General features: G+C 51.9%; 2 protein-coding genes across 4 annotated transcripts in view; one reads left to right on the top strand and one right to left on the bottom strand.

Moving 5' to 3' along the window:
• The window catches only part of PPL (periplakin), a 45059-nt gene extending 21944 nt beyond the window's left edge, over window positions 1-23115 (top strand). The window contains exons 3-22 of the mRNA XM_087815659.1: window positions 4208-4362; window positions 5292-5412; window positions 5992-6123; window positions 6210-6251; window positions 7310-7471; window positions 7578-7685; window positions 8768-8863; window positions 10080-10202; window positions 10351-10497; window positions 11067-11218; window positions 12133-12230; window positions 12416-12573; window positions 13392-13570; window positions 13655-13793; window positions 14566-14759; window positions 16477-16627; window positions 17386-17469; window positions 18126-18242; window positions 18744-18836; window positions 19603-23115. Of these exons, the coding sequence (XP_087671785.1) occupies window positions 4208-4362; window positions 5292-5412; window positions 5992-6123; window positions 6210-6251; window positions 7310-7471; window positions 7578-7685; window positions 8768-8863; window positions 10080-10202; window positions 10351-10497; window positions 11067-11218; window positions 12133-12230; window positions 12416-12573; window positions 13392-13570; window positions 13655-13793; window positions 14566-14759; window positions 16477-16627; window positions 17386-17469; window positions 18126-18242; window positions 18744-18836; window positions 19603-22266 (5115 nt within the window). The 3' untranslated portion in view covers window positions 22267-23115. The remainder of the gene's footprint in view (window positions 1-4207; window positions 4363-5291; window positions 5413-5991; window positions 6124-6209; window positions 6252-7309; window positions 7472-7577; window positions 7686-8767; window positions 8864-10079; window positions 10203-10350; window positions 10498-11066; window positions 11219-12132; window positions 12231-12415; window positions 12574-13391; window positions 13571-13654; window positions 13794-14565; window positions 14760-16476; window positions 16628-17385; window positions 17470-18125; window positions 18243-18743; window positions 18837-19602) is intronic.
• A 287-nt stretch (window positions 23116-23402) lies between these two features.
• UBN1 (ubinuclein 1) overlaps window positions 23403-27956 on the bottom strand; it is a 34173-nt gene continuing 29619 nt past the window's right edge. Inside the window, exons 18-19 of one of the 3 annotated variants that reach the window (XM_016214457.2) lie at window positions 27653-27742; window positions 23403-25445 (exon numbers count right to left, since the gene is read on the bottom strand). In XM_016214457.2, the coding sequence (XP_016069943.2) occupies window positions 25396-25445; window positions 27653-27742 (140 nt within the window). In that variant the 3' untranslated portion in view covers window positions 23403-25395. The remainder of the gene's footprint in view (window positions 25446-27652; window positions 27743-27956) is intronic. The other 2 variants (XM_016214459.2, XM_016214458.2) reach the window with 2 other exon arrangements.

A 27956-nucleotide genomic window follows, 5' to 3' on the forward strand; every position in this document is an offset into this window, starting at 1 on the left:
GGTAACTAGTCAGTGACAGAGCTGGCCCCAGAGGCATCCCAAGGGTGGGGTTGCCAGATTTAGCAAATAAAATCTAGGATACCAGTTAAAGTTTAATTTCAGAACAGAAATAAAAAGTTTTTTGGTATAAGTATATCCCATGTACTATTTGGGAAATACTTGTACTATGAAATTATCCGTTGTTTATCTGAAATTCTAATTTAACTGGGCGGTCTGTATTTCACATTGCCTTCCTACCCAGGGGGTGACTAAGAGGAGTGGGGGACTGTAGGTAGACGGGTCATAAGGGAGTTCAAGGTCTGGCTGGTCCCAGTGCTGTCCCCAGGGCCAGCTGAGAGCCAGTCCCGGGCAGCCCAGAGACCTGAGGGACTAGGCGGGCTGGGGATGGCACAGCTGGCGGTGAGAAATGGGGCCAGGAAAGGCAAGTGAAGACTCCGTGCCCTGCCAGGTGCCCTTCCCTGCAGTCCTTCCTTGCCCTCACCTGCTGGGCCACCTCCTGCCTTTCTTGCCTCAGTGCCCACCTTGCCAGCCCCCTTCCCTCCGTCGCACCCTGGAACCCAGCTCTGCTGGTGACTTTTTACTCCCTCTGTCATGCTGCTATGATTGTGTGTTCTTTCTTAAGTGAAAACAGCTTTCTGGGTGTGTCTTTTTTCCCTCCTAATAAAAGTAATGTGTTCATTATGGACATTGCAGGACTGGTAAACAAGTATAAGGGAGCAAATTAAAATCATTCATAATCCCGCACCAGAGAGATCTATCAGCTATTAACATTTTGGTGTACCTGACCTTTTCGGATGTGTGTGTGTGTGTGTGAGCAGGGTCTCGCTCTCTCGGTTTATTTGCTTAGAGTAATGATGCAAGACTAATGAGGAGGTATTTGGAAGATCATTTTTAACTGTTTTTTAACTTTAAATGAACAAACTCGAAAAAAGAGACCCCTCTTTGAAGACTGCATGAAGGCTAATATTTTTTCTGTCTTTTCTCTTGCTTTTTTTTTCCCAGAAGAAAACATCATTATTGATTTTATTACCCCAAAGTTCTGTAGAATTTCCCTATTTCTTTAAATATATATATTTTTAATTGATGTGTAGAGAGAGAGGAAAGGAGGGGGAGGGAGAGAGAGAAACATTGATGTGATGGCGAAGTATCGATCATCTGCCTCCTACATACCGCCTACCAGGGACAGAGCCTGCAACCCAGGTGTGTGCCCTGACCAGGAATCGAACCAGCCACCTTTCAGTGCACGAACTGACATCCAACCAACTGAGCCGCACAGGCCAGGGTGGATTTCCCTATTTTTTTTATTGATGTGAGATTGACATAACATAACATAAAATAACCATTTAAAGTGAATAATACAGCCCTAGCTGGTGTGGCTCAGTTAGTTGAGTGTCATCCCGTGCACTGAGAGGTGGCAGGTTTGATTCCCAGTTTTGGGGCACATGCCCAGGTTTCAGGCTTGATCCCCAGTAGGGGGCATGCTGGACGCAGCTGATCAATGTTTCTCTTTCTCATGGATGTTTCTCTCACTCTCCTCCCTTCCTCTCTCTCTAAAATCAATAAAAACATTTTTTAAAATAATAAAGTGAGCCCGGCCGGGCGTGGCTTAGCGGTTGAGCATCGACCCAGGATCCAGGCGATCGGGGTTCGATTCCCGGTCAGGGCACATGCCCGGGTTGTGGGCTTGATCAATGACTCTCTTATCATTGATGTTTCTCTCTCTCTCTCTCTCTCACTCTCCTTTCCTCTCTCTGAAATCATAAAGATATATTTTAATAATAATAATAACAATAAAGTGAATAATTCTGGGGCATTTAGTACATTCGCACTGTCGTGTAACCACCACCTCTGTCTACTTCCAAGGCATTTTTGTCACCCAGAGGGAAACCCCACATGCGTTAGCAGCCACTCCTCCTCCCAGCCCCTGGCAATCACTAATCTGTTATACTTATTCTAGATATTTCACAGAAACAGAATCATACAGTATGTGACCTTTTGCGTTTATCCAAGATTGTAAACGTGCAGCAGAGCTGAAAGATGGCATCCAGTACAGCCAGGTCCCTGCCACCCAGATCCCACCCGTGACGCCTGTTGCTTTTGGGCTGTCACTCACCTGTCCCTCACTATACCTGTGATGTATTAGATATATTGGTCTCTGTGATATTTTTTTTACTTTTAAAAACCTTATGGATCCAAATTTAAAGAGTTCAGCCCCAGGAGTTTTCCCATCAGTAGGTCCCTGCGTAACCACCACTAACATCAAGATAGAGAGCGTTTCCCAGAAAGCTCCTGTGGCCTTTCCCATCAGTATCCCCCCAGGTAGCCACGGCCCGACTCTTTCGCCGCTGGCCAGCTCTGCCTGGCTTTGAACCCTTGAACACCGTCAGGGCATCTCTCAGCCACATGCCCCTTTCCCGTCTTGGCTTGCATGTTTTGAGAAGGCTTGCATGAATTAGGTAATGATTAATTTACTCCCTCCTTTTGCAAAATGAATCTTTGACACTCTAACTGCCCAGGAGAGCTTCAGATCAGCTGGTGATGAAGAAGCAGATAAAATTCCACCCAAGCCAAGAGCCATGAGGTTTTGTTGTAGTTTTTTAAGTGGCCAGGCTCGACCCCGGGTAGGGAGATGGCCCAGCCCCACTGGCCTTCTGGCGCCTGGACCTCACTTCCAAGCCTGGCTCGCCCTGGCCCTCCTGGGGTTTGCCGGAGAGACGGCTTGGAGGCCTTTCCTTCCGAAAGGTCGTCACATCTTCACTCTGCTCGGGCACCTCCACTCGCTCCTTTTTTCTTTGGCCATTCCTTCCTTTCTTGCTTTTCCTTTTTTAATAGCTTTATAGAGGCTTATTTTAGATGTCAGAAAATGCTCCCGTCAGTGTACGATGCAATGATTTCGGGTAACTCCACCGAGAGGCACAGCTGTTTCCATAAATTGGTTCCTGACCGTTTTTGTCCCCCCGTAAGATCCCTTGTGGCCACTTACTGCTGATCCTTGTTTCCGTCCAGCCCCTGCACCCCTCACCTTGTTTCTGTCTCTGTGGATTTCACATAAATGGAAGCCTACACCACGTGGCCTTTTGTGTCTGGCCTTTCTCACTCCACTTAGTTCTCAAGGCTCTTCCTTGACTGTGTCAGTGGTCCCAGCCTTCTGCTGCTGCGGGACGGCCCTCGGTCACTGTGGACCCTGCCTCTTCTGAAGCAGGTGTTTTCTTATTTCCATGGCAGAGACGGGGACGCTGAGACCCAGCAAGAGAGGGGCCTGGCCCCCTACACGGCTCTGTGTTACACTTGGTCTGTCCTCAGCCCAGTCTCTGGCTTGTCGTCACCTCCCCTGCTGGCCTGGGGTCCCCAGGGCCTGGCACAGTGCCCAGCCAGTCTTTGCAAGTGTTGATTAAGTGAATTAACGAGCTGTGTGCAGAAACCTGCTATCCTGCCTGCCAATCATTGCTCCCCCCTAAACAAGCAAGACCCTGGACTCAGCGACTTACTGATTGTTCCTCCCAGATTTCCGCCCACTATGCTCATTCTCACCAGGTCGCAGTGTGAGCCACCGCAGCTCTCACCAGGGCGCTGTCACAGCTGCCGCCTGCCCTCTCCCTGCAGAGCCCCAGGAGGCATCGCCTGTAAGGATAGGCGGGGCCGTGTCATTTCCCTCCACAGAGCCGTTCTGTGCTCTTGCTGCCGTCCCACAGCCACAGGTGCTGCATGCTCTGGCCTTCCCTGCCCACCTCTCCTACTTCCTCCCTCATCTCACCTTTCAGCCGCGCTGGCTTCCATCACAGCCTGCCCTTTCCTGCCTCAGGGCCTTTGCACAGGCGGTTCCCTCTGCCTAGAACCCTCTTCCCTTTCAGCCTTCATTCTTACCTTGTGTCACCACCTCAGGGGCCTCATTGACCACTGGGGCTGAAACAGGTCCCCCTCATTCTACCTCTGGTGCGTTTCCTTGTAAACACTGACCTATACAAACTTGCAGTCACCTTTGTGAGGTTTATCTGTTGACATGCCTTCCTGGTGGTCTCCCCACTGGGCTGGGCTGCATCCCAGAGCTCCACACAAGTCGGCGTTTGGATTCTGTTTGCTGAGTGGTGGAGGAAAGGGTAGGCACGGCTGGGGAGTCCCTTGCTGGCCCTCTCTTCCTGTCCCTCCCATTCTTGCAGTGCCCACTGAATTCCCATCTGATGTCCCCCCTCTCTTGTGACTCTCACAGGACCTGGCCCGGCTGCAGGAGGGCCGGCAGCCTGAGCACCGGGACGTGGCCCTGCAGAAGGTGTCAGACTCAGAGAAGCTCTTGTACATGCTGGAGGCAGATGCAGCCATCGCCAAGCACATGAAGCATCCCCAGGGGGATATGATTGCCGAGGAGTAGGTCCCTTCTGCTTCAGGTTCCGAGGGAGCTGCTCTGGGCCAGGGCAGGAGGGCTGCAGCTCGCCAGCATTCAGGAGCCGCATCAGGGCTTGTTGAGGGCTAACTAGATGCCAGGCACATGCCAAACACTGTTATTCTCATGATAACCCATTTTGCAGTCAGGAGACAACTCGGAGCACTGGTATTCCCTGTTCTAGTCATAGTGTGACCCCAACTTTCTGACCACTGTGCTTCTGACCTCCAGGCTTTTAAGCACGCTTCCCTACTGCCCGAGGCCCACCTGGCTTCCCGTGCTCATGGCTCTTGCCTTAGCTCCAATGTGGATAAATTGGCACCCGAGACAAGAGGCAAGGGTCTCTCAGTGCCCCACACCTCCCTGTGCTTGTCCCTGTCATGACCCACACTCCCTCTGTGGCCCTTGCTGGATGGTGGTCTCCAGAGAGCAGTAGACCTGCCTGTTTCTTTTTTTTCTCTCTCTTTTTTTAAATTGATTTCAAAGAGAGGAAGGGAGAGGGAAAGAGAGAGAGAAACATCAGTGATGAGAGAGTCATTGATCGACTGCCTCCTACACGCCCCTCACTGGGGATCAAGCCCGCAACCCGGGCATGTGCCCTGACCAGGAACCGAACTGAGATCCCCTGGATCATAGGTCAATGCTCATCTGCTGAGCCATTCCAGCCAGGCAACCTGCCTATTTCTTCCAGAACCTTCTACAGTTTGGGGCACACAGTAGGCCCTGGGAAGCACTGATGGAGGAAGGAAGGTTAAAGGAAAGTGGACAGGAGGAGGGTGCAAGTGTTTGCCTGGAACCCAAGGCCCTGTCCCCCTGTCTTTCTAGGACACTGGGCAGAAAGTTGGGGGGGTGGAGCTCAGACAGTGCCCCTGCCAACTAGCCCACTAACCAGGTGGCCACTCTCCCCACTCAGCATCCGGCAGCTGAAGGAGCGTGTGACGAACCTCCGTGGAAAACACAAGCAGATCTACAACCTGGCGGTGAAGGAGGTGGATCCACAGGTCAACTGGGCGGCGCTGGTGGAAGAGAAGCTGGTACGGCCCAGGCGTCAGCTGGGGAGGGGCGCGTATGTAGCAGGAGAACCCACCATTTAATGCCATCGCAGTCATGCTGGGAGGGAGTCTTGTTCCCTGTGTTTTCTGATGTTTACGTCAGTGAGAAGAGCGAGGCTCAGAGAGGTGCAGCACCTAGCCCAGAGTCACACAGCAGAAGTGATGGAGATTCAGGCCCTCCTGGAAACATCCTCCAGCCTGGCTCGCTGGGGTCCTGGCAGGCTGGCAGGTTTCCTGCCAGCCGCTGTTCTCCCGTGCCCTTGCCAGCCCATCTCCACTGTGGAGAGGCGCGACTGCTGGAGCCCAGAGTCCTCTTTTAGCGGTGTGACACTGGGCAAGTGGGTCCCCCTGGCTGAGCCATCTGTGAAATGGACACAGTAACCATGTGGGTTTCTGAGGTCGCTGTGAGATTAAATGAGATAACATGTGTAGATAAAGGTGACAGCCTCTCGCTGCGTCCCTGAAGGGGCCACTTTGCTCACTCCTTGGCTGGTCCTGTGAGGCGAGTCTCCAACCCCCAGCCCACCCCCTGTGTGCGGTGTCTCCACCCTCCCCTCCCAGGACAAGCTGAGCAGCCAGAGCTTCGGAACAGACCTGCCGCTGGTGGACCACCAGGTGGAGCAGCACAACATCTTCCACAACGAGGTCAAGGCCATCGGGCCCCACCTGGTCAAGGACAAGGACGGGGGCAAGGTGGGCGCCGGAGGTGGAGGGGACCCGGTAAAGGAGGGGCTCATACCTGCACCCGCCCTAACCCATTTCCTCGGCTCTGTCCTCAGGAGCAGAACAGTGAACTCCAGGCCAAGTACCAGAAACTGCTGGTGAGAACGGGGTGGGAAGTGTGTGCAGTAACGTTTCAAACAGAACCGAGGGCGGTGAAGTGGGAAGAGATGCACCCAGAGCCCCGGCCTGAGAGGTGCCCCAGTTTTCCCTGTGCTCATGGAAAACCCCAGTAGATCCCATTCGTCCATTGGGATACAGCCTGTCCTACAGTTTTCTTCTTTCTTCTTTATTAAGCAGAATCTTCTGTGTGCCAGGTATGATGCCACGTGCTTTATACGCAGAAGTTTTCTATTTCTGCTTTCAAAACCTTTAAGGAGTGAATTCTTTTAAAACTGCACAAGTGATGCATAAATGCTTCCTTGTTGCAGACGTTTCAAACACCCCAGATGTGGGAATGAGGGGAGGCAGAGCACAGCCGGTAGCAGGCTCTGGAGCCAGACTGCCTCCACCCCTGGTTGGAGACCCTGAAAGAGCTACTTAGCCTGGGAGCCTGTGTCCTCATCTGCAAAGTGGAGTTACTGCGAGTCCCTGTCTCATTGGATTGCTTTGCAAACGGCATTAGTTAATGTTGGAGAAGACCTTAGCATGGGTTGGGCTCATGGTGGCCCCATGTATGTGTTAGCTGCAGTCTTTATTTGCAGAGCAAAATGCAGATGTCCCTCCTCCTTCCCTGTCCTCCCTGCCCGCCCCCACCTCTTCTCAGCTGTAAAGCCCTAGCAATTTGCTACTGCTCTTCTAGCCATCTGTGCAATGACCTGACAGACATAAAAGTGGAAGCTGTAGTTGCTAACATTTATTGAGCACCAACTATATGCTGGACTTTGTTCCCTATGAGATCAGTGCTGTCATCCCCATTGTGCAGATGAGTAAACTGAGGCTCCCCAAAAATGTCAGTGCTGTGAGGGTTTGTCTTTTTTGTTCACTGCTGTATCCCTAGTGCCTGGAGCAATGCCTGGCACTTAGTAGGTGCTCAGTAAGTGTTTGCTGAGTGAATGAGTTTCAGAGGGTCAGTGACTTTTCCAAGCAGGGTTCGCCTGGGCCAGACCGGCCACTGCAGGTGTGGAGGGAAGTCTTAGCCATGTCCCCCACCCCGCAGGCAGCGTCGCAGGCTCGGCAGCAGCACCTCAACTCGCTGCAGGACTACATGCAGCGCTGCACCAATGAGCTGTACTGGCTGGACCAGCAGGCCAAGGGCCGCATGCAGTACGACTGGAGTGACCGCAACCTCGACTACCCCAGCCGCCGGCGTCAGTATGAGGTGGGCGCTGGGGCCTGGGGGATGGGGGCTGGGACTCAGGAGGGAGCACAAGACTGCCAGGCTGGTTATTGAGCCCCTCTGCTGTCCCTCTCCCCCACTACTGCAGAATTTCATCAACCGGAACCTGGAGGTCAAAGAGGAGAGAATCAATAAGCTGCACAGCGAGGGAGACCAGCTGCTAGCCGCTGAGCACCCTGGGAGGAACTCCATTGAGGTGTGTGTGCATCGGGAGGGGATGCCTCCTCCAGGGTGACCTCAGGGCAACCTCTGCTGTGGGCCACCTGGACTTAGGCAACCCCCAAGGTAGGGGTGTGTCCTGTGTCCATCTGTCTGTCTGTCTCACCATTTGCCCTCTCATCTTGCTCTGACCCTGCCTCCTTTCATCTTGATCCTTTGCCATGTCCTGCTCTCGGTCCCCTCTGAAGCCAATATGGTGCCTGTATCAGTCCCCTGGGGCTGCTGTAACAAATGACCACAGCTGGATGGCTTTAAACAACAGGAGTGTATTCTTATTCTCTCATAGTTCTGGGGACAGACGTGTAAAATCAAGGTGTTGCCAGGCTTGTTCCTTCTGAAGGCCCAGGGGGAGGATTCTTCTTGCCCCTCTCCCTAATTCCGGTGGTTGCTGGCAGTCCTTGGCTGGGGGCTGCATCACTTCTCTCTACGCCTCTGTCTTCCCTTGGCCTTTCCCCTGTGTGGCTCCTCTTCTTATAAGGACAACGTGGACTTAGGTGATTTCATCCTGAGATTTTTAACCAATTACATCTGCAAAGACCGTTACCAAATAAAGTCACATGCATAGTTTGGGGTGGGGGCCACAGTCAACGTTGCAGTCACTCCAGTCGTACTGCATGCAGCTCTTGGCCTGCTGGTCCAGCCAGGACAGCTCATTGGTGCAGCGCTGCACGTAGTCCTGCAGCGAGCTGAGGTGCTGCTCCCGAGCCTGCAACGCTGCCTGAGGGGTGGGGGATACCATTCAACTCCCTGCAGTGCCTTTGTGACAATTATTTAAAAAGCACCGCTGTCTGGGCAGACACAGCCCCTACTTGTCCCTTGTGCGGTGTGCAGCCCAAGCGCCTGTGCATGGCAGCCCTGCTTGGCCCTGGGACATGACCCCTCTCTCCTCTTCCCACCCCTGCAGAGGAGCTGGCTGCCTCTGTGGGAGCCACACCCATGCAGATGCCAGATGCCCGATGCCCTCTGCCCCACCATTCTCTGGTCTGGAATCCCACGATGCCTCTTTAGGTGTCCCCGGTACCCTTCCAGCGGTGACCTCCCTCCCCCCTTCTCTGGCAGGCTCACATGGAGGCCGTGCATGCGGATTGGAAGGAGTATCTGAACCTGCTCATCTGTGAGGAGAGCCACCTGAAGTACATGGAAGACTACCACCAGGTGCCTGTGGCCCTGGGCCCCAGGGGTGGGAGCCCTCAGTGCCAGTTGGCTCGCTTTGGCCTTGGCCCAGCTTCCTCCAGGAGCCTTGCAGGGCCTCCCACTGCCCACGCTGTAGTTCACGGGTGAGCCTCGAGCTTGCCCACCCCTCGTCAGTCTTTCCTGGGGGCCAGGGGTGGAGAGTGAATTCACCAGGTCAGTGTGAGGCCAGGAATGAATGTATGGGTTTTCATTTTGGTAAAACATATATATGAAATTTGCCATTTTAGCCATGTTTAAGCATACAGTCCAGTGGCATTCATTACATTCACAATGTGGCACAGCCATCACCACTGTCTTTTCAAAACTTTTGAACCCTCTAAACAGTGATTCCCCATTCCTCCCTCCCCCAGCCCCTGGTAACCTCTGATCTATTTCTGTCTCTTTGGATTTACCTATTCTAGGGATTTCATATAAGTGGAATCACATGCCACATGGCCTTTTGTGGCTTCTTTCACTGACCATGTTTTCAAGGTTCATCCATGTGTTGCATGAATCAGAGCGCCATTCGTTTTTATGGCCAAATAGTATTCCATTGGGTGGATAGACCACACTGTGTTTTTCCATCCATCCGTTGACAGATACTGGTTGTTTCATAGGAATGTGTTTTTTAACAAAAGCTGCAGGTGACTTATGACTGGATGGTCTGAGGACACTTGAACTCAGATGACACTTCTGTAACTCCTGGTTGGGTGTCTGAGCCCTGCTGGACTGTGAGCTCCACGGGGATCCCAAAGTGCCATTTGTGGGTGCTGCCCAGGGCACAGCTGGTGATGAGTGACTCCAGAGCTGATGGACTAAAGAATGGGGAAGAGAATTTTCTAGAACAAAGTGGAGAGGCTTGTCTTCCATGTATCAAAGATGAAAGTATATCATTAAGTCGGAGTGTCCCTGGCACAAAGAGGGATGACATTTAAGAGAACCCAAAGCTCACCGATGTGCACATGAAAGTTAACACGTCATAGAGGTGGACTGGTGGGAAGGGGCCTGGCTTCTTCCGCGAGGCCCTCTCAGGAGCCAGGCTGGGGAGGGCTGGGGTGTCCCCAAGACATAGAGCCTGTGAGCTCAGGGTGAGCAGGAGGCCCAGCCCCGACTGGGATAGGATTTGAAGCCACAGCCAGGATTAGCTCGGGTGTCCTCGTGGTTTCATATTCCTAACTGGGGCCACCTGGTCTCCTAGTTCCATAAAGATGTGAAGGACGCTCAGGATTTGCTACGCAAGGTGGATTCAGACCTGAACCAAAAATACAGCCCTGACTTCAAGGACCGATACCAGATCGAGTTGCTGCTGCGGGAGCTGGATGTGAGTGCGGTCCCATGAGTGACTCTCTGTGTCGCCTGCCTCCCTGCCCTCAGCCCTGAGCAGGCCTCTCCACAGCTCCCACCCACTGCCTGCCCCATCACCCGGGGGAGGCTGCCTGGTCTCACCACGACATTCCCCCTGTTCTCAGGACCAGGAGAAGGCTCTGGACAAGTACGAGCATGTGGTGCAGGGCCTGCAGAAGCGAGGGAGGCAGGTGGTGCCCCTCAAGTACCGCCGGGAGACGCCACTCAAGCCCATCCCCGTGGAGGCACTCTGTGACTTTGAATGTGACCAGGTGAGCTGCTGCCCAGGTGACCCAGGCAGGCCTGACCCAAATCTGCCTCTTTTCATGTCACTGAAAGGTCTTAGGGTGACACGGCTGAGTGCAGGGCCTCAAACATTTTCAGGAACCTGTGCCTGTCGTTGGGGTCACTCTCTGCCAGCCCCCGCCCTTGCCCCCCCACTAGCTAGCTGCCCTGGCCTTCTGTGCCATCAGCTTAGCCACCCCAGTCATTCCAGCAGGAGTGCCAGGGAGGGTTCTCATTGGCCCAATTTGACTCCTGCCAGCCTAAACCAATCACTTTGGTGGGGGGTGAGGGGGTAATGGCCAGGCCTGAGTCACATGTCCACCCTGAGTCGTAAAGGGCTGGGAATGGAGAAGGGAGAAGCCACATGGGCTGGGAATGGGGAGAGTTCCCCAGTCCTTCCCAACTATGGCACGTCTTGGGAAAGATATGAGAGATGGACTAAGACTCCCCAGCTACCAGAGTTGGGGGGCAGGAGCAAGATGGCTTCTGGTCTCCCAAGTCACTGGCCAAGGCAGGTCTTTCTGTGCCTTCTCATTGTTTGGCCTGCCCATGCCAGGGCCTGATCTCAAGGGGCTACAGCTACACCCTGCAGAAGAACAACGGGGAGAGCTGGGACCTCACTGACAGCGCAGGAAACAAGCTGACCGCCCCAGCCGTCTGCTTCATGATCCCCCCCACCGACCCCGAGGCCCTGGCTCTGGCCGACAGGTATAGGCAAAGGAGGGAGCCAGCATGGACTGGCTCCACCCCCTGGGCCCCTCAGACCCTTTTCCAGCCCTGGGTAACACCCCCACACCTGTGCCCACTTGGAGGCTCAAGTGGGACAGGGGCAGATCCTGTTGGTCGGGCTGACTTGTTGTGTGTGAATGTCCAGATGTGGGCACAGTTCAGCAAGCAGTTTCTCTGCAAGTGCCTCTGGGCCTTTGCACATGTTTCCTTTACCTGGACACCTACTCACTACCTGGTCAACTCAAGCCTCTCGGCTTAAGACTCAGCTCCAGGGTCAGCTATTCTGTGAAGCCTTCCCTGACTGTCCCCTTGCCTAACACCCTGCCTCTCAGCTCTCAAGCACCTCCTCCCTCCTACTGCACATGCTGCTCTTTATCAGGGTGCTTTGTGTATGTGTCGGTCTCATGGGCAGGGGCTTCTGGAGGAGATTTACTGTCTCCAGGGCCTTGTTCAGTACCCGGTGCAAAGTAATGACCCAAGAACTTTGTTGAGTGATTCTAGGAATGCCTTCATTTATTCATTCAGCAAGTACTTATTGAGCACCTATGTACTGCTCCCTCAGGGGTAACATCTTAGTAGGGAAGATGAAAGAACAAACAAGATGGTTTTAGGTAGTAAGACTTGCTGTGAAGAAGAGAGACAGAAAGTGGGGAAAGAAGGGAGGGAGGGAGGGAGGGAGGGAGGGAGGGAGGGGTTCATCTGAACCCACGAGCAAAGATGGACCAGTGTCTCGGCAAACCCTTTATGTGTACTGTGATTTAACTTTTCAAAGCATTTTGATGAGCCGCCTGACTCTTCTGGGCTGTCGGCCCAGGCAAAGTCCGGGGTCTTGTGTCTGTGGGTGGAGGGGCAGTAAGCTGCCCTGGGTCCCCAGCCCATTTTTGCTCTCACAGCCTGGGCAGCCAGTACCGGAGCGTGCGACAGAAGGCAGCAGGGACCAGAAGTGCACTCCAGCAGCGGCACGAGGTGCTCAAGGCAGAGAACCCTGGAGGTGGGTGCCGGGGCCACTACCCAGTCTATGGGGGGACAGGGGGGAGGTACTGGGACAGCACGGGTCGGGCATGGCAGGGGTGGAGGAAGCTGAGCCAGCCCTGGAGGTCCCAGTTGGCCTCCTTGGCCCCCTCCCTTGGACCCATGCTCCCAACTGCCACTGACTCTCTGATTTCCCTCCCGCAGATGCCTCTGACCTGCAGGGGCGACAGCTGCTGGCCGGCTTGGACAAGGTGGCTAGCGACTTAGACCGGCAGGAGAAGGCCATTACGGGGATCCTGCGGCCACCACTGGAACAAGGCCGGGCTGTGCAGGACAGTGCCCAGCGGGCCAAAGACCTCAAGGTACCACCAGGCTGGGGTTCCTGCTCAAGGTCGCATCCCCACAGGGGTCCTGGTGCTCAATGGGGACCACCTGCCATGTGCAACAAGAATTCCTGAGTCGTGAGGGGAGGGGGCTGTGCTAGCCGGGGACCAAGGAGGTGCCTGAGCCCTGGTGCCCCGCTTCAGACACATCCCTGGGAGAGAGGCCTGGTGGAGCTTGTCCGCCTCTGCACAGTGTGGTTTGTCACCTGAGCAGCTCAGTGCAGAGCCAAGCAAAAGGCTGAGAGCCAGCATCCTCCGCTCCCCTTCCGCACAGTCTCCCTAGTCCTCAGGCACCCTCTGCAGTGGGGGTTACTATTCTTGGTTTACAGAGGAGGAACTGGGCTTGGAGACGTGGCCTCATCACAGCTGGTAGGGGCCAAGTCAAGGCCCAGAGGATGCCTCGTACCAGGGGGGTAGCAGAGGCCAGGCCCCACCACGTCCCTTCCTAAGGAGCTAGAGGGTCCCCAGCTGTGAACAGGGAGAGAAAAAGTGCCTACCTCATAGGGTTGCCCCTGAAGATGAATAAAATCGCCATGTGTGGTGCTTGGGACAGTGAGTGCTTGGTAACTGCCTGTTCATTTCATCCCTGGTGAGGCAGTCGCCTGCTTCAGAATCCCCGGGTGCTCAGTACAGATGGAGACTCCAGACCCCCGTCAGGCTCCCAGGCAGGGCCTAGGCCTCTCCATTTCAATCAGAGCTGCCCCCCAGCAGCTTCCCCTGCTCCCTGAAGCTTGCAGGCCACTGGGGGAAGGAAGCTGCCCAACTGTGGCCAACAGGAGGGCCTCTGGTCTCCACAGAACATCACCAATGAGCTGCTGCGGATCGAGCCTGAGAAGGCACACAGCACAGCCGACTGTGAGGCCTTCATGCAGGCCCTTCCGGCCAGTGGCACCGCACCCTTGCTAAAGACCCGGGTGGAGGACACCAACCGCAGATACGAGCGCCTGGTGCAGCTGCTGGACTCGGCCCAAGAGAAGTGGGTGTCAGGAGGGCAGCAGGGAGGTCAGGTGGGGTCAGGGCGCCAGGCAGGCACCCTCTCACTCCTGACCTGTGTCCTCAGGGTTGACATTGCCAACCGCCTGGAGAACAGCCTGCAGCAGGGTTGGGAGGTGCTAGCCACATATGAGGACCAGCTGACCCAGGATGACACGGTGCCCGAGAGTGGCCGTGCCCTGGACAGCAAGAGGCAGGAGCTGGCGGTGAGTCTGGGGACCCTGGGCCTTGGGAGCCTTTCTGGCCAGGCACTCCCACGCATCAGCTCTGGACAGATGACAGCATGGAGGCCCTGATGGACAGGGCTGCAAGTCTCTCCAGGTTTGGATGCCTGCAGTGTGCCAAGCTGGAATTTGTAAATGGAGGCACATGGCACAAATCTCAGCTGCTCCTGGGGTTTGGGTGGCTTGTGGAAATCAGGTGCTAGTATTTTAAACTCTAAGATGTGCATACGCCCATCCCCGCAAGATTTCTAGTACCTCTGGAGCAGCTGCCCCCAACCCCCAGCATTTGCCTGCCTGACCGCTCCCTATAGGTACTTAAGTCTGTGAGCCCAAGGAAGGCTTTTATTCACACATCAAGTCACAAAATCCTGGCCGTGTGCTAAGACCCTCACCTCAGAGCTGAGGAAATGGGCTGAGAGTAAAGCCTTCTCCAAGGTCTGGAGTCTGGAGAGCAGCTGGCCATTCCAGTCCTGGGTGCGGCATCACAGGGCACATGCTGCCAGCCACAAGGTTTTTAGAAGTTAGTTTTTCCAGGTTTTGTTCATTGTAACAAAATGGAACATTGTAGAAATGGCCACCAGATTTGAGGAGAAACTCAGAGGCAAGGCCCCAGTCCCTTCCCATGCCCAGGCTTACCGCCTACCCCCCCCCCACACACACACAGAACAGGTGTCCCCAAGCACCCGGGGCAGTGCTGCCTTGACCCCTGCGAACTCTGACCACAGTGCCCACCGTCTGCCTCTCCATCCCGCAGGCCATGGCCTCTGAGCTGCAGGCCCAGAAGCCTCTCCTCAGTGAGGTGGAGCAGAACCTGCAGGCAGTCAAGCAGTGCTCCAGCTCCCTGGCCAGCCGCTTCCAGGAGCACTGCCCTGACCTGGAGCGCCAGGAGGCCGAGGTGCACAAGCTGGGCCAGCGCTTCGACAACCTCCTCCAGCAGGCTGAGCTCAGGTGAGGGGCCCAGGGTAGCCTAGGCTGAGCTAGTCTGCCTTGAGGCCAGAGTGGGTCTCTGCTGAGGCCACCGAAGGCTGTTTTCTAAATAATTTGTGCTTTTTGAAAAAAGTAATACAAAGTAAAATACTCAAAGTGATTATAGTGACCAGCTCCCTTCCCCCAAGGTAAGCACTACCAGTTTCTTATGAATCCTTCCAAAAAGGTGTTCTGTACAAGCTGGGGTCGGCGGATAACACCCAAATGACATCATGTACACTGTATCTTGCTATTTATCCTGTCATATATTTTACAGCCTCTGAGTCAGTTAAGTATTCCCTTCTCTTCTGTTTTCTGGAAGTTTGTATAGAACTGATATTACTTCCTTAAATGCTTGTAGAATTCACCAATGAGACTGTCTGGACCTGCAATTTTTTTGTGGGAAGGATTTAAAAAATATATATTTTAATGTATCTTTATTGATTACAGAGAGAGGGAGAGAGAAACATTGATGAGAGAGTTGACATTGATCGGCTGCCTCCTGCATGCCACGTCCCCCACCAGGGAGCGAACCCGAAACCCAAGCATGTGCCCTGACTGGGAATTGAACCTCGATCTCCTGGATCATAGGGTGATGCTCAACCACTGAGCCACGCTGGCTGGGCATGTGAGAAGGATTTTAACTACAAATTCAACCTCTTTAAATAGATACTATTTGGTTTATCTCATTCTTTTTTAATATATTTTGATTTTAGAGAGAGGGGGAAAGAGAAACATTGATGTGAGAGAGAGACATCAATCAGCTGCCTCTTGCAGACACCCTGACTGGGGATCGAAACTGAAATCTGGGAATGTGCCCTGACCAGGAATCAAACCAGTGACCTTTTGGTGCACGGGACCAACTAAGCCACACCGGCCAAGGCTCATCTCATTCTTGAGTCAACTTCAGTAGTTTGTGTCTTTCAAGGAATTTGTCCATTTCATCAAGTTGTTGAATTTACTGGCATAAAATTTTTTCATAATATTCTCTTATCCTTTTACTGCCTGCAGGTTCTGAGGGGGTATCCTTTCTCATGCCTGATGTTAAATCTTCTTTCACTGTATTTGTATAATCTCTTATTTTTTCCTGATCATTTTGAGGTTCATCAATTTATTGACCATTTTAAAGAACTAGCTATGGTTTCAATGATTTTTCCTATTTTGTTTCCAGTTGCACTGATATGTGCTTTTTATTATTTCCTTATTGTTGCTTAAATTAGATTTGCTCATTTTATTTCTTAAGGTGGAAGCTTAGATTGTTGATTTGAGAGCACTTTTCTAATATAAACATTTAATCCCACACCTTTCCCTCTCAGCACTTTTTGTTGTGTCCCACACATTTTTATGTTTTTATTTTTGGTGAGCTCAGATTTCCTAACCTCCCTTGTGATGTCTCCTTGGACCTGTGGGTTATTTAGGTCCTGTAGTACACAGTATCTCTGCACATCAGTACACATGAACCTACCTACCTGTTCTTCACAGAGGCCACGGAGTACTCCAATTTAACGTTCCATAACTATTCCCATTCTAATGAATGTTCAGGTTTTTTCCAGGTAAATTACATCCCCCCCCCCCCTTAAAAAAAAAATGTGCACACACACACAAGAACACAGATGACTCCTTTAAAAAGGGACAAGGGAAGCTTTTAGTGAGACCTGTGCTCGCTGTGCCAGAGGCCTGACCAGCTTTGCTCCTATAGGGCTCAGAGCCTGCGGAGTGCCAAGGCTGCCTATGATGACTACCGCAGTGGCTACGACCACGTGCTCCAGTTCTTGTCCAACATCCCCAGCTATGAGCCCCAGGAGACAGACAGCCTCAGCCAGATGGAGACCAAGCTGAAGAATCAGAAAGTAAGACAACTGCTTCTGCATTCAAGGGATACGTCACAAGGTGGGGTCAGAGGTCAGTCCCATTTGTGGAGATGACCACGGAGTGGCTGTCACTTGCCCTGGCAGAGCTGGGATCTCACGGGACCTTGGCCCTGCCCGGCTCCCAGCATCTAACTGAGAACAAGGACAGTCTCGCTCACTTATCCCTCCTCAGTGCCCACCATGGGTCCTGGCTCAGAGTGGACACCCAATGCAGTTTGGCTGAATGAGCGAATGGCTACAGAAATACAAGAGGTGCCCACATGGGGGAAAATCCCATTTCCAACGTTCATAGTCCTAGGTCCTCAGGAGGCAGCAATGATGTGGGGAAGAAAGGGTGAGGGACAAAGAACACGGGAATCCAACAGCCTAAAGTCAAATCCCAGTTCACTATTAGCTGTGTCCCCTCAGGCAAGTCACTCAGCCTCACTGTGCCTCAGTTTTCTCATTCAATAAGCTAGATAATGATGGTACTTATCTCACAGGACTGTTGGAAGAGTAAATGAAGTCATCTAAGTTAGATATTAGAGTAGTGCCTGACATTCTGAAGCACGCAGTAAACATTCCTTTCCTGGCCCTTCTTCACAGGGCCTTAGAATTGCCTTTGTAACAAACGTGTTTATACAAGGGTGCCATTCGTACTTTGTACTATAGAATAATTATTTCAGATTTAAGGAATCCAGCTAATTTATCAAGGTGTGTTTTGTGTGTGTTTTTTTAAAGTCTCTGTTGTTTTACAGAACCTGCTAGGTGAAATAGCAAGAAGGGGACAGGAAGTACAGAAAGTCTGCGCTCTTTCCCAACAGTACCAGCAAGCTGTCAAGGTGAGAAGCGAAATCCTGCCCAGAGTGTAAAACATCAGGGCCTCAGAAGAGAAGCCCTGGGCCTGACAGGGTCATCTTCAGGCCCTGCTGGCAGCCATGCAAACTGGCACAACCCTTTGGGAAAACATGGTAGTAGGCATCAATACCAGAAAAGGGTGTTCTGCTGTTTGAAGCAGTAAACTGGGGGGAGTTTACCCTAACGGAAAAAATATAGAACAACAATATAGGATGAACAAAATCATCGTAACAGCATTATTTATAATAGCAAAATAAACAAACTAGAAATAACCTAAATGTCCAATAGCAGAGGAATGGCTAGGTAAATTATCATCCACCCACTTGATGCATTACCAAGTCGTCAAACTGATAAACCAGATGATTAGGAGGTGGCACATGAGTTGAATGGAGAAAGCATAATATCACTCTCTAGGTCTGAAGGGAGCCCTCTGGGGTGGCACGGGAACTGTGGGCTACCTTTTCTTATCTCACGTGTTGTTCAGGGATGTAGCTATGTACTGTTGATGTATTGAGAGTTCTCACAAACTGTTAGAACAGGGTCTAGCTGAGCAAAAGACCTCTGCAGTCAGCTGGAAGGGCTGTAAGAACATTATAGGCTCAACTGACCTTGTCTGCCCTCTGCCATGCCTCTCCCCCAGGACTACGAGTTAGAAGCAGAGAAACTAAGGTCCCTTCTTGACTTGGAGAACGGAAGGAGCAGCCACGCGAGCAAGAGAGCCAGGCTCCAGTCCCCTGCTGCCAAAGTGAGGGAAGAGGTGAGCTCTGTGGATAGGCGTTCTCAGAGTTGTCCAGCCTTCCAGGGAGCACGGCACATAGACCTCAGAGATGCAGGTACAATAGGGAATCTGGGCCGAGTGCTTTCCTGGGTGCAAACAGGTTTGGTAAGAGAAGATAATGAACTTGTTCTGGGGCAGTGACATTGATATACCTAGAAAGACAGCCTGCTCGAGGTATCTGGGTCAGAGCCATGGATTAGGGAGGTTCCCACCCTGCTTCCCCAATATGTACACAGGAGGCTGAGGTTATTTTCTCTGTACACGAGAACATTAATGCTCAAAAGGAGATCGGCTCAAGGCCACTGAGAATTCAGACTTCTGACTCTAAATCCAGTTTTCTCCCCACCAGATGACTATAGAACTCCAGGTAGGAAGGGGAAAGATGCTACCCTCTGCTCCTAAAGCTAGACTTTTCAAAACCCGTCCTAGCTCTTTCCCGCTTAATCTATTGACTCCTGCTTACCGAATGCTCTCCTATAGGAAGCGGCTCTTGCTGCCAAGTTCACTGAAGTTAATGCCATGAACAGACAGAGGCTGCAGAACCTGGAGTTTGCTCTGAATCTGCTGAGACAGGTAATGAATCTTAGTGTAACACACTCTACTCAAAACTGTTCCAGGAAGTGAGAAACAACACTCATTCAGCCTCAAAGAAACAGCCTGTAAACTAGGGGGAGTGTCCCTTGCAAACACGGCTGGGCAGCAACCAGTGCAAATACTGGCCCAAGCCAATGCCTCTGTTGATATAACTTACGTATTCTGTCCAACAGACATTTGCTGAGTACCTAGTAAAAAGTACACTTTAAAAAGTCCATGTTTATAATAGCACTGTAATAACAAGAAACTTGAAGCAACTCAATACTCATCAGCAATGGGTAATTAAATTATGGTCTGTCCACATGTAGCTGTTAAACATTGAAGTGGAGCGCTCTGTGGAATTCTCTCTCTCTGTGTCTCTCTCTCTCTATATATATGTGTGTGTGTGTGTGTGTGTATATATATGTTAAATGCAACAAACAGGGTGCAGAATAGGGGACTTACCATTTGTGCAGAAAAATAAACATGTGGCACACACTAAAAATATACTTGTTATGACGGATACCCTTCATAGGACAGGACCACACACTCTTTTATACTTTTAAAATTTTACCAAATGCATTTTAAGAAAACCTAAACTAGTTGTTTTACCATTTTTAAAAGTAACTGTAGAACTCCTGTGAACCCAGCACTTGGGAGTCCCTTGGGGATCACAGAACAACCAGTCTGACCTGTTCACAGATGAGCAGGTGGCGACAGGCCTGCAGAGTCTGGCCTTAACCATGCACTGTCTTCTTCTCCCCAGCAGCCAGAGGTAGGAGTGACCCATGACACCCAGCAAGGGAGCCGGCCGGGCTCCAGAGCAGAGGAGTCGTGGAAGATTCGGAAGGAGCTGGACGAGCAGACCGAGCGGAGGCAGCAGCTGGAGAAGGAGGTCAAGAGTGCACAGGAGGAAATCCAGGTTCTGCAGAACCAGAACCCCCAGGAAGCAGTGGTGAGGAAGGAGGTGCTGAAGAAGGTCCCGGACCCTGCACTTGAGGAGAGCTTCCAGCAGATGCAGCGGACCCTGGCAGAGGAGCAGCACAAGAACCAGCTGCTTCAGGAGGAGCTGGAGGCTCTGCAGCTGCGGCTACGCGCCTTGGAGCAGGAGACCAGAAACGGGGGGCAGGAGTACATAGTCAAGGAGGTCCTGCGCATCGAGCCCGATAGAGCCCAGGCTGACGAGGTCCTGAGGCTGAGGGAGGAGCTGGAGGAGCTGAGGCGGCAGAAGGGCACCCGGGAAGCCGAGGCGGTCCTCCTGCAGCAGCGCATTGCTGCCCTGGCTGAGGAGAAGAACCAGGCGCGGGAGAAGGTCACTGAGAAGGAGGTGGTGAAACTGCAGAACGACCCCCAGCTGGAGGCAGAGTACCGGCAGCTGCAGGAGGACCAGCAGCGGGAGGGCAAGTGCAGGGAGAAGCAGGAGGAGGAGCTGAGCTTCCTGCAGGACAAGCTAAAGAGACTGGAGAAGGAGAAGGCCATGGCCGAGGGAAAGGTCACCGTCAAGGAGGTGCTCAAGGTGGAAAAGGACATGGCAGCCGAGAGGGAGGCCAGCGACCTGAAACGCCAGTATGAGGACGAGGCTGACAAGGCTCGTGCCCACCAGAGGGAGAAGAGCGAGCTGCTCCGAAAGATTTGGGCCTTGGAAGAGGAAAATGCCAAGGTGGTGGTGCAGGAGAAAGTGCGGGAGATCGTCCGGCCAGACCCCAAGGCAGAGAGCGAAGTGGCCAACCTCCGCCTGGAGCTCGTGGAGCAGGAGCGCAAGTACCGGGGCGCAGAGGAACAGCTGAAGAGCTACCAGGGAGAGCTGGAGGCACTGAGGCGGCGGGGCCCCCAGGTGGAAGTCAGAGAAGTGACGAAGGAAGTCATTAAGTACAAGACTGACCCTGAGATGGAGAAAGAGCTCCAGAGGCTCCGGGAGGAGATCGTGGACAAGACCAGACTCATTGAAAGGTGCGACTTAGAGATCTACCAGCTGAAGCAAGAGATTCAGTCCCTGAAAGACACTAAACCCCAGGTACAGACCAAGGAGGTCGTCCAGGAGATCCTCCAGTTCCAGGAAGACCCCCAAACCAAAGAGGAAGTGGAGTCTCTGAGGGCCAGACTATCAGAGGAACAGAAAAAGCAAGTGGATCTGGAAAGGGAGAGGGCTTCCCAGGAGGAGAAAATTAAACAGAAGGAGGAGGAGCTTTCCCAGGTGAAGGAAAAGGTGGTGCAACAGGAGGTAGTCAGGTATGAGGAGGAGCCCGGTTTGCGAGCCGAGGTGGACGCCTTCACCCAGAGCATCGATGTGGAACTCCGGCAGATCGACCACCTCCGCGGGGAGCTACGGCGGCTACAGCGCAGGCGGGCCGAGCTGGAGCGCCAGCTGGAGGAGCTGGAGCGTGAGCGGCAGGCACGCAGGGAGGCCGAGCTGGAGGTGCAGCGCCTGAAGCAGCGGCTGGCCGACCTGGAGAAGGAAGAGGGGGAAGCCCAAGAGAAGGTGACCCGCAAGCAGAAAGTGGTGCTGCAGCAGGACCCCCAGCAGGCCCGGGAGCACTCCCTGCTCAAACTCCAGCTGGAGGAAGAAAGGCACCGGCGGCAGGTCCTAGAAAGCGAGCTCGAGACCCTAAAAAAGCAGCTTATCAACCTGGAGAAGATGGAGGTCAAGGAAAAGGTGGTCTTCTCCGAAAGCGTCCAGGTGGAGAAAGGTGACACCGAACAAGAAATTCAGAAGCTCAAGAGCAGCCTGGAGGAGGAGAGCCAGAACAAGAGGGAACTGGACGCAGAGGTGAGCCGGCTGGAAGCCAAGCTGTCAGAGCTGGAGTTCCACAACTCCAAGTCATCCAAGGAGCTGGACTTTCTCAGGGAAGAAAACCACAAGCTACAGCTGGAGCGGCAAAACCTGGAGCTGGAGACCCGAAGGCTGCAGTCGGAAATTGAAATGGCGGCAACAGAAACACGAGACCTGAGAAACATGACCACAGTGGACTCTGGGACAAACCTCGACTCCAGACTGTGGTCCCTGGAGAGAGAATTGGACGACCTCAAGAGGCTCTCCAAAGACAAAGATCTTGAGATCGATGAGCTGCAGAAGCGCCTGGGCTCTGTGGCCGTCAAGAGGGAGCAGAGAGAGAACCATCTACGACGCTCCATTGTGGTCATCGACCCTGACACAGGCAGGGAGCTATCCCCGGAGGAAGCCCATCGGGCTGGCCTCATCGACTGGAACATGTTTGTGAAACTCAGAAGTCAGGAGTGTGACTGGGAGGAAATATCGGTCAAGGGTCCCAACGGAGAGTCCTCTGTGATCCACGACAGGAAGTCTGGCAAGAAGTTCTCCATTGAAGAAGCCCTACAGAACGGAAGGCTGACCCCTGCTCAGTACGACCGATATGTCAATAAGGATATGTCCATCCAGGAGCTGGCCGTCCTGGTGTCCGGGCAGAAGTAGGCACAGCCTTGCCCTCAGTCTCTTGGAAGCTGGCACTGGCTTTCTCCTACCCCATAACCTCCTGGTGTCTTCTCCCTGGCCCTGTGCAGGCTCCTAATGCAGAGCTGAGCATGCCACCCGTGGCCTCTCGGCCAAGCTACTCCGAACACAGCTCTCGCACAAGTGGAATGGTCAGTGGCTGCACCGTCACTTACCCAGTGAGACCAGCTTTGTCCTCCAGTGACGCAAAATCAAAAAGCCCCTTCTCTCCCTTTTCCTACCGACTCCCATCAACAGACTCCTTGTGTGAAACCTGGAAACAATTTGAACACGACTAAAGCACAAGCCAACTGAGGCAGACAAGTCACTCCATGCAGCATTGGCCTTCGCACACCAGATGGAGAAACTCTAGGGCAGGAAGGCCTCCTTTCTATACACCCTTCCGTTCATTAAAGGACTGGGCCCCTTGGGGCTGACCTGCACTCACCCCTCCAGGAGTCTGGCTGAGAGCCGACTTTCTGTCAGACTTCTAATGGTGAGACAGATCTGGGATCTGTGCCAGGAAAGGTGCAAAGAAACCAGCACAGGGCCCTCTGTCAGCCAGATTGTCCCAGGAGAACGCACCATTAGAGACTCTTCTGGTTCTGAAATTAAAGTGTTTTCACAGTGGACTGTGCTGCTGTTAGCCTTAGCTGAGTGCCCTACAAGTCCTGCTTATTCTCTAACTGGTACTTAGGTGTACTACACAGTTGACTTTTCACCAAACAAATTTCAGGTTCTCTGTATCTCCTGTATCACATAAGAAAACTGGAAGAAATAGGGAACTCTACTTATAGCGCAAAAAATAAATACCTGGTGGCTTGACTCTAATTTCATGCTAAGTGTTTCTTCCTCTTTTCCGCGCATGGTTTATTGCCCCACTCCCTCTTGGCTTTCAGCCAAGATATCCCATATGGATATCCATTTACCAGTTTCAATCACTTACCAGTTCCTATGGGAGAAAGAATTATTAGCAAATATGGCAGAAAGAATGAGAAACAATGTATTGGAAACCTTGAAACAATTTATTAAGTTGCTTTATACAAGATTAACAATTTCCACACCACCCCCTAACACCAACCTAGTGGCTGCACCAAAGCCACAGCCCCTTTCACACCTAAGAAACGGCCGCACCAAGGAAAGCCCTGCAGCACCGCAGCCCCCAGGCCCGGAGCCCGCTCTGCCTGTAGATCTGCCTTGCCATGGCTGTTTAAGTCATTCACTCTTTCGTTACCACAAATAAAGCATAAACAAGAAAAAGAAATCTCCCCATCAAAGAAACGTTTCCCTGAGGCAAGAGGCATCACTAGATTCCTACAAATGAGGGTATTCTGCTCCAGCTGCACACTCAATGGTATGTGGGGGAGAGAGGGCACTGCAGGGAGTAACCGGGTGTCTTGCACAGAAAAGGAGCTCATGGGCGGTCTCTGCACGGCTCTGAGCTCAGCAATACAAATCTCTTCTTTGGCTCTTTTGCTACTTCCTAAGACTATTCTGTAAACAAACTGGAAATCCAAGTTGAAAAATATATATATAATAAAGGATAAGGAATCCATGTAGCCCCATGTGAAACATGTTGGTTCTTATGTAAAAAGAGCGGAGGCCTCGCTTTCCGGACACCAGGCAAACCTCGGCATGAAGCCTGAGTTACTGAGCACTGGACCCTGGGCATCAGGAACCGAAAAAGCTGCCTGTCTCTCCACACAGGTGTACATTCTGAGAGGCTATTTACTCTCAACATACTTGAAATCACTTAGCTGGAACAGTCAGTTCAGACACGCCTTGTGGCACAGACTTCACAGGACAGACAGGCAAGCGCCCTAAAACTCCTTATGAAGTAGCCAATGGTTAAATGGGAACAGCGTAATAACTTGGGAGCTCCTGGGTTAATTGTCTTAGTCTGTCTGTCTCTAATGTACACTCCAAGCTCAGTGGTGCGTCACCCTTAAGTCAGGCACAGCCCCACTGCCTGGAGAACCCTAGGACTTCAAGGCTGTCTATATGGCAGATGCTTTACAAAGGCCCATACTTGCAGCTCCGTCTAAGAATGATTTCTAAATAAACTAAACTGGAATGTCTATCTGTAACTTGGAACCCCTCATATCCTTGCCGTCAAAGAGATAAAGAAGGCCTTTGGAGCTCTGCAGTCCACCTATATGAACTCTGGAAAAACAAAACGGGGCCCCTGACTAAACTGGGAACTGGGATTTGGGGACCCAGATGACCTTTAACTCAGGACAGCACAGATGATGATGTGCAATGATAAAAAACCTGAAATAAAACTGGCTACGTCTTAAGTACAGACATCTTTTAAAAAGGTCTTCATCTGAGATCCACTCAGAGGGCCAAATGGATATATGTCTAATTCTGCTCACCATAAAGGCACTGGGATTATGTCTTCCATATGATGTGTGAAAATATGACGTGAAGAACAGTCCCACTCTATCCAATGCATTTAATGGTAATGATAAAAACCGAGCCAAAAATAAGTGTCTTTAAAAATCCTATCACAATTTTGAATCTACAAAGGTCTTTTCTCTAAAAGAGCTTCACTGTCCTGTTTAGAGGGTAAACTGGCCCCCACAATGAGCACTCACTAGCTGTTCTGAGTATTTTTCAAAGGGACAAGGTAAGTCTCCCACCTGTGGCATTAGCCTGGGATTCTGTCCACTGAGCACACAGCCTGAGGATGGGATGGACACCATGGCCATCCAGGGATCCTAGTGTGGCCAAAAGAAGCCCCTGACCAGTAGGGCGCCATGAGGTACTCTGACCAAATGCCAGGGGGTTGGGCAGATTTATAACACAGGTGTGCCACTGCTCGGTCCTGCCACCAGAGCTCTGTACATGACCCAGTATGCTCCCCAACCTAGAGCTGCCCCTTGAACGATTGTCCGCGACAAAGCCATGAGGCCCGGATCACCAGGCCAGTCAGTATCTCTGGAGAAGCACCAGGCTGCTCCCCTAACTGAAGGCACGTCACAAGTGCCAAGAGACGTTCCACTTAGCACTCACGCCTTCTCCAGAAGAAAACCGATCGGTAGAAAGAGCGTATTGATTATCTGATTTCAGAGGCCTACGAGTTCAGCTTCGGCCTTTCCTCTGAAGAGGTCACAATTTCCGTGGAACACCGGGCCCTTTCCCATGAAGCTGAGATGCATCTGGAAAGGAATAAGCAAAAACAACATACATCTTCAGGATCTCTGATTCCCCTAAAGGCAGCAGTAACCAAACCTCAAGGAGGTCACTTCTTAAATAGAAAAGCCTCTATGTTGAGTATTCTGAGGCTCAACCAAGCCACAAACACTGGACAGAGGTGATCTGAGTGTGCTGCTACTTGTAGAAGCTGGCAGTGTGCCCGGCCCTCTGAGCATCGTGAAGGCAGCTGCTCACCGAGTGCTGTGTTCACAGATAGCAACTCTACTATTCAATGTGGGCCACTTCCATTCTTGGCTATAACTACCATCCCGTGGCAAACTGGGGTTCTATGATGGGGTTTGACAGTCACACTGAAGTCAAGGAGCAATCAGCATTCTCACCATCAAAAGACCCTCAGGTTCTATAAAGACAAGCTCAAAGGCATTAGCATTCTGCCTGCTGGGCATGGCTCAGCGGTTGAGCATCGACCTAGGATCCGGGAGATCGGGGTTTGATTCCAGGGTCAGGGCAAGTGCCTGGGTTGCGGGCTCGGTCCCCAGTGAGGGGTGTGCAGGAGGCAGCCGATCAATGACGACTCTCATCACTGATGTTTCTATCTCTCTCTCCCTTCCTCTCTCTGAAATCAGTAAAAAAAAGGCACTAGCATTCTGTGTCCACATAGGAAAGAAAGCAAATCAGAAGCAAATCACACAATTAAAATGCCCAGACAGCTTCTCATTTACAACCACTCAATGGAATCCTACAGCCTGAAGAATGTCTAAAGGAGAGAAGAGCCTATTCAGCCTGTTTTATAAAGCACAGATGCTTTTCTGATAGCCTCTTACTGCCCAGAAAAAAACAGGGAAGAAATGGTACAAGAAAGTACTTTCCCTTTTTTTGCTGAAAATACCACAAACCAACAATCATATTTCCAAAGGCTCTTCAATTATTATCTCTATTTAAAAGGGTGACATTCCTGAAAGTAGCAGAGGCAGTGCAATTTTTTTGAAAAACCACAAGTTCTCACCCAGGTAGCTCTGCCACCCCTACATCATAATCTCAGCTACAGCTGCAGCTGCCAGTTTGTAGAGAGAGTCCCCTACATTTTACTGCTTCTCCAGGGGAAAATGGGAAACTGCTGAAATAGGCTTAGCCCTAGGTTTTTCTCTGAGAAGCAACACTTCCATCTTGGAGATCTATAATCCACTCTTGCACCCAGATAGCCTCTGGCACTTAATACAAATGCATCAGTCTAGGGACACAGGGGCCAGGGACCCACAGCAAATCTGGAAGGGACAGACTCGAGCAGTATCGGGGCCACTGCGCTCAGTGCAGTAGGTCTCAGGCATGCCCAGCTGGACAATTCTCCATTTACTCCCACCAGGTACCAGTCTGCCAGGGTGGCTCCATGCTCAGCTTCCTGAAGAATGGATCTTCCTGACCAATGTAGGCCCCTGGTTGTTTCTGGAGCAGGTCTACAGTAAGAGCAGTAGGCCAAAACCAAGATCCCTGAGGCTCTATAACAGCATTCCATTAGCTGTACCTAAGAATCAGGTCCCAGCACAGGGAGAGGCCAATCGCTGATGACGAAGGTACCAGCTTCTCACAGCTATAAACCTAGAGCTTGTAGAGGATCCCTTTCTGAAAGCCAGTGCTCTCTGAAAAGGAAAACTGGGAGGAAAAAAAGGGTATGTTGCCCCAACTCCTATTGCACCCCCAACTCTGCTTTTACATCTGAACTGAGTTGAAAGTTGCTCCTCTCTTGGATATGGGCTGACATAAGAGGTAAAGGTAACTCCTGAAGCCTTGCTACTGTGACCTGTCACTACTACTTAGACTTCTCCTTTCACTTAAACTAAATTTACAGAGGCTTCTGTTAGCTGGTACCACCTGGAAGGTATAGCAGCCTGAATTTAAAGGCCTGTAATGCCCCATCTAGCCAAGGGTTGAGGATTCCTCCGCCTAGCACACAGGTAACCCTAACTACCTCTGTGATCACATGGGGTAAGACTGACCCAGTGGCAGAGGACCAGAGGAAATCACAAAGTGGAAGAAGCCTGTGTCACTCTGAGTACCCACAGAACGAGAAGCTCAAAGGGCAAACCAAGACAGCACAGTAACAACGAGGTGAAGACACTCAAATCTTTGACAGCAGACAGGGCATCTACTGAGTAGGGAGGGGAATGGCCCACAATGCACATGGCACTTTAACCACCTGGCAATTAATTACCTGACAGACTCTGCGGGACGTGGGTGGACACGGCAGCATGTGGGAGAGGTGCTGTGTGGGGCGGGCTGGAGTGCAAGCCAGCCAGGAGACCTGAGAGAAAACAGGAGGGGAGAAAAGAACAAAACACACACATTGAAGACAGGAACACAAAAGCATCCTTGGTGATTCAGAGCCTGACAGTCTACTGGCCAGTCCTGGGTAGAAGCCCCTCGGAAGGGGCTCAGCATGATCTCTGAGAACATTGCCCACGGCCATATACCAGACACACACAGGAACCCAGTACACAACAATGGAACTCACTGGT

This window comes from Miniopterus natalensis, chromosome 3 (genome assembly GCF_054644295.1).
Source record: "Miniopterus natalensis isolate mMinNat1 chromosome 3, mMinNat1.hap1, whole genome shotgun sequence".
NCBI lineage: Eukaryota > Metazoa > Chordata > Mammalia > Chiroptera > Miniopteridae > Miniopterus > Miniopterus natalensis.